The sequence below is a fragment of the Eimeria mitis genome, genomic scaffold (genome assembly GCF_000499745.2).
Source record: "Eimeria mitis Houghton genomic scaffold, Emh_scaff872, whole genome shotgun sequence".
Classification (NCBI taxonomy): domain Eukaryota; phylum Apicomplexa; class Conoidasida; order Eucoccidiorida; family Eimeriidae; genus Eimeria; species Eimeria mitis.
Genome location: NW_013576422.1, coordinates 8,490 through 14,172, shown reverse-complemented (window position 1 = coordinate 14,172; position 5,683 = coordinate 8,490). Strand labels below are relative to the sequence as shown.

The 5,683-nt window shown below is 57.3% G+C and overlaps 1 protein-coding gene across 1 annotated transcript in view; it reads right to left on the bottom strand.

Moving 5' to 3' along the window:
• Positions 1–49: 49 nt before the first annotated feature.
• Positions 50–5,683, bottom strand: part of EMH_0024200 (uncharacterized protein) — a gene marked incomplete at both ends in the record, with an annotated part of 6,870 nt that continues 1,236 nt past the window's right edge. The window contains 9 exons of the mRNA XM_013502273.1: positions 50–113; positions 245–582; positions 884–986; positions 1,115–1,444; positions 1,664–2,145; positions 2,430–2,943; positions 3,132–4,209; positions 4,459–4,958; positions 5,287–5,642. Of these exons, the coding sequence (XP_013357727.1) occupies positions 50–113; positions 245–582; positions 884–986; positions 1,115–1,444; positions 1,664–2,145; positions 2,430–2,943; positions 3,132–4,209; positions 4,459–4,958; positions 5,287–5,642 (3,765 nt within the window). The remainder of the gene's footprint in view (positions 114–244; positions 583–883; positions 987–1,114; positions 1,445–1,663; positions 2,146–2,429; positions 2,944–3,131; positions 4,210–4,458; positions 4,959–5,286; positions 5,643–5,683) is intronic.

The following is a 5,683-nucleotide window of genomic DNA, read 5'->3' as shown; positions in this document are numbered from 1 at the left end:
GAGCTGCAGATATGGACCGATCAAACCAACAGAAGCTGCAGCTCGCTCCTCAGATTCCCTTACAGCTTCTGCTGCAGCAGCTGAAGCCGTTATTGCTGGTGCTGGTGCTGCTCCTGAAGGTGCTGCAGGTGTTGCAGCTGGCGTCGCCCTGGGGCCCCCAGTTTGTTCCTCTCTATCTTCACGAGAAAACCAATGAAGGGCAGATCCCTCTAAGGAAAAGAGGAGAGTGCGGAACCACGCATACCGCTGCTGCTGCTCTGCGTCTGCGTCTGCTTCTGACGCAGCATCGCCTTCCCCTGGCTGCAGGTGCAGCGGAGAGCCAACGGTACTGGCTGCTGCTGTTTCTGGCGCTGCAGTCGAGGCGACACTTGACAGCAGCGCCGGGAGGTCTGTTCCATCCTTGAGAGACATCTCCGCATCCTTGAACGGGTGCAGCGAATTTTCAAGGGCCTTGCTGCAGTGTTGCAGCAACTGCGAGACTAAATGTCGGCCATTTTGCTGCTGCTGCTGCTGCTGCCGCTGCAGACACTCGCGGGAGAGCTGCAGCTCCACCGCTCGCAGCTGCAATGCCACGACAGCCGCCTGACGGCAGCNAGACACTCGCGGGAGAGCTGCAGCTCCACCGCTCGCAGCTGCAATGCCACGACAGCCGCCTGACGGCAGCAGGTTAAGTGCATGGGAGTACAGTCGGCCTCCATGAAAAAGCGTGATGCCTGCAGCAGCAGCTGCAGCAAAGCAGCAAGACGCAGCACGCGCACCAGAGACGTCCTTGCACGTTACCCCTGCTGCAGCGGCGGCTGTCTTCGCAAGCGCATGCATTACAAGCCTCGAACAAAAGAAGCAGTAGGCTGTCTCCTCCGTTGTCGCATGCATACCAACTCACCTGAAGTCCCATAGACAACCTATCTATGCCACTCTCGCTGTACATCTCCAACACATCTGACCCCATAGCCAAGCATCGAAAGGCCTCCTGCTGCAGCAGCAGCCTGAAACAGCAAATATATCGCAGCAGAGCAGCTGCAGCAGCTTTGATAAGGAACGTTTCGGGAAGGAGCAACACAGCAGCACCAGTTGCAGCAGCAGCAGCAGCCAAGATTGTCTCAGCTGCAAGTACCCGGTCTCCTTCTTGAAACCCAATTCCAAATTGGCCAACACCAACTTGTCCAGAGTGATTTTCAAAGTTCTTTCCTGCTGCTGCTGCTGCTGCTGCTGCGGGTTTGCGTCCGGCTCCAGCAGCTGCTGCAGCTGCTGGTCGTACTGGGAGTGCAGCAAGTCACATATAGCAAGGGCAAGCGACTCGCACACCTGGACTTCGGGTATAGTAACGGCCTCTAGTAGTTGCTGCTGCTGCAGTTGCTGCTGCTGCAGCTGTTCTTGTTGCTGCTTCATGCCCTTGCGGCATGCCGCCAGCAGCTGCATCAGGTAACCTCCGTCGACTAGCATTCTGCAACCACCACAAACAGCACACCCTCTACTGGCTGCTCGCACCGCACTTAATGCAAAAGNACTAGCATTCTGCAACCACCACAAACAGCACACCCTCTACTGGCTGCTCGCACCGCACTTAATGCAAAAGAAAAACGCAGCAGCAGCAGCAGCAGATATATTATATAGACAGATAGACAGCAGCAGGAACAGTAGCAGCAGTAGATATAGTCCTCACTGGATTGCCGGCTTGAACTCTGGACACGGAGAGATGCTGGTCAGAACGCGCAGCAGCAAGTAAGGTTTGCCCTGCTGCATGTACACCTCAAGTCGCCTTTGCAGCAGCTGCAGCAGCTGAACCAGCCCCGAAGCGTTGCATGCACGCTCCAAATCATAATAAGCCAGCAACGACAACTCCACCTGCTGCTCGTGCAGCAGCAGTGGAGGAGCTGGAGGTGCTGTACCAGCGACGCCAAGATTCACCTGCGGCTGCTGCTGCTGCTGCCCCAGTTGTTGCATTTCTTGCTGTTCCTGCTGCAGCAGTAGCTGCAGCGCCTGCTCTCCTACAAGACCTGGAGTCTCGCATATCTTTAGGAAATCCTTCAGGAGCAGCAATGGCCATTCAAACCAAGTTATCTGCTGCTGCTGCTGCTGTTGCTGCTGCTGCTGCTCTTGCTGCTGGCTCGTGTGATACACGTTCTCAACTTGTGCGTGTTGCTGCTGATGAGCAACAAAAGCAGCANTTGCTGCTGGCTCGTGTGATACACGTTCTCAACTTGTGCGTGTTGCTGCTGATGAGCAACAAAAGCAGCAAGGAGAACAGCAGCGACGTGTTGCTGTTGCAGTCGGCTGTCTCTTGTTAGCTTCGCAGCGAACCACATGCAGAGAGAAGGTTTCGGTATATCAGAAGTAGGAAAAGCAGCTGCAAGCAGCAGCCTTAGCAGCAGTTCCTGCGGTTGCTGCTGCTGTTGCTGCAGAACTTCATTGAAGGGAGATACAAGCACCAGACTAACGGCAAAGAGGATCAGCAACTCCACGCAAAACGCATGCAGCCCGGGCTTGCATCGCTGGACGAGCTGAGACAGTAGCTGCAGTTGCTGCCGGTGCATCTGAACGGAGAGAAGGTGCTGCTGCTCACTCTCTTTGTCGTGCTGTTGCTCAGCCCCTTCCTCCTGCGGTTGCTGCCGTTGCTGCAGCGTCTCCTGAGGTGCGGGAGACCCCACGTGCTCCTGCAGCATTTGCAGCAGGTCCTTTTGGAGCGGCGGCAGCGGGCCGACTCCTGGCCTGATAGCTGCGCATGCAGCAGCAGCAGCAGCAGACAAGGTCTGCAGCAGCACCAGCTGCTGCTGCTGAGCCCTCAGAGGGATAGGCAATGCTACCACCCGAAGCAGCAGCTCCGCCAGCTGTACTTCCTGTGAAAGGTCCTGCAGCAGCAGCAGCTGCTTCCGGTGCTGCTCCTCCTGGGCAACCCTCGTGCTCGAACTCGCAGGAGCAGCGGCAGCAGCAGCAGAAGGCGAGCTGCGCAGCAAAGTCATAAAGCTGCCAACTAAGGCTCTTGCGATGTGCGTACACCCGATGGAGATGGTATTATGAACGGCCTTCTGCAGCTGCTGCAGCAGAACTTTGTTGGCGGACTGCGTCAGGGGCGTCTTCCCCTGTGNTGAACGGCCTTCTGCAGCTGCTGCAGCAGAACTTTGTTGGCGGACTGCGTCAGGGGCGTCTTCCCCTGTGGTGTATCTGCAGACACCCCGTCGCTTCCATCAAACCCACACCTCTGCTGCTGCTGCTGCTGCTGCTGTTGCCACTGCTGTTGGATGTCCTTGTCGTCCAGTTCGGTGTCAGGCGGAGGAGGCCACTGCGGAAGTCCTAAGTAATGGAGTGGCAGCGCAGGCGCGTCAGGCTCTACCAGCTGCTGCAGTTGCTCCAGCAGCTGCTGCACGTTGTTGCTGCTGCAGCTAGCCTTGATTGGGGTAGCTGCTCCATGCAGCAGCAGCTGTGGGGTCGCAACAGCTGCCTGGTGCGACCCCAACAGGCTGCCTGTTAGCTCCGGTGTCAGCGCAGCTGCTGCTGCCGCTGCCGTAGACTGAGACGCCAGCAGCAGCAACAAGCGTCCCTGCAGCTGCGCAAGCAACTGTGAGGAGACCATGCATCTGCAGCAACCTTGACAGCAGCAGTTGCTGCTGCAACTGCTGCTGCTGCAGCTGCTGCTACTGCTACCTCCGGAGGGCTCCGTTGTCTTGGAAGCTGCTTCTGGTGAGGTGCAGCAGAAGAATCCCTCTTCTTCTGCTGCAGCATCAGCAGCAGCATCTGCTTGCCTTATCCAAAACACGGAACGCATCTCCTCCGGTTGCAGGGGCAGGCAATCGACCAGAGTAAGGCCGCCAGTGCCGCTGCTGCTGCTGCTGTGGCTGTCGCTGCTGCTGCTGCTGCATTTCGAGCAGCTGCCCTGTGCACAGAGTACGAGGTGCTGCAGCAAAGCCTCTCGCGTGGGCATTAACGGGGGGAGAGCGTGCGGGGGGCCGAAGAGGCTGAGGGCAGCAGCGAGTACGAAGGCCTGTTCAGTGAGGGAGATGTCCCCTTCCATCTGTGCGGAGACAGTCAGCAAGAAGACTGCGGCGAGAACTTGGGGGTACTTGTGCGCAGCAAACACACTGCAGCAGCGGGCCCACACACCCAGTCGCTCCTCCACACAACCTCTGAAACTTCTGCTGCTCCTGCGCAGCAACTCCAGGCACTCAGCCGCTTCGTGCACTGTCACCAGCTGCACGCAGCTAGAACCCAACCCTGCAGCAGCAGCAGCAACCGCAGCGACATCAACAGTACGAGGAGAAGCACTACCAGCACCAGCAGCTGCCACACCTAGCGGAGTACCATTAGGAGCCAGTAGATTTTTTGCAAGCATTTCCATCCTACTGTCGCGAGTGCTGCTGCTGCTGTGGTTGCTGCTTCTTCTACGAGCTCAGTTTCCTACTTTGCTGCTGTTGCTGCTGCTGTTGCTGCTGGTATTGCCAAGCCCTAAACCCCAAAGCTTACCTGCCAGTTTCGCCCATTGCCGGGCCTCTGCATACTTGCGCCGTTGCAGCAGCGCCAGCAACAGGTCGCTGCGGGTCTCCTGCAGCGGTACGTCGACCGTCTGCTGCAGCTGCTGCTGCAGTAGACGCTGCAGCTGCTGCTGCAGCACGAGACTGTCACCACTGCAGAAGACAGCCGCGTGATAAAGGAGACAGAAGCCACGAGAGTAGCCAACGTCATGCAGCAGCTGCAGCAAGGGGTGCATATGAGGACCCTGAGACAGAAGCAGCATGCGAAGCAGTTCGCTGCTGACTTGACGAATGTCTGCTGCTTGCAAGGTGATTCCATCTGATGCTCCATCTCCTGCTGCTGCTGGGGCTGTCTCTGTTCCTGCAGCAGCTGGTGCAGCACCTGCTGCAGCAGTTGCTGCAGGAGTTGCTGCCTGATGCTTGCTGCTACGGAAAGAGACAAATCGCCGAAGCGCCGCTGCAGCTGTGTTAAATCTCCTCTGGGAAAAGGCCCTGAAAGACAAAATGCAGATGCATGCACAACCCATGCATGCATGCATATGTACGCAGAGTACAGGCGTGCATGCATATGCATGCATGGTTGCATGCAGATGTACATCTTAATTTCCAATCCAACCACCTGTCAATCGTGACACTCTGCACTGCCTCTGGGGCTTTGCTGCTCCCACACCAGAGCAAACCTTTGCGTCTTAGCCAGCAGCAGCAGCAGCAACAACCGCCAATAGCAGCAGCCAACAGCAGCAGCAGCCAGCAGCAACAGTAGCAACAAGAGTCATTCTATGTTGCCTCATGCGCCTCCCTTAGAGAGGGGGCAGCTGACCTGAAGAAGAGCAGCAAATGCATCAGCGGGTTTTTGGGGTCGAAGAGAGCGAAGCCGCGCAGCAGCAAAACGAAACTTCCTGCTTCTGCTAGAGTTAGAATGAGTCCACAAAGTGTCTCCGCTGCTGCTGAAAGAAGGAGACACTCTTCACGTGCTGCAGCGCCCGTTGCTGCTGCAGCAGCAGTGCCACCAGATTGCACCAGCTGCAGCAAACGAGGAAGTGATTCTTGTTGCTGCTGATGTTGCTGCTGAGACTGCGCAGCACTCCCGTGATGCTGCACTCGCTGCAGTCCTGCTCGACGGAGCAGCGCACCCAGCTGTTCTTGTTGCTGTTGCTGCTGTTGCTGTTGCTGCTGCTGCGGCAGAAGGGCTGCTTGGAGGGCCAGCCAGGTTGACA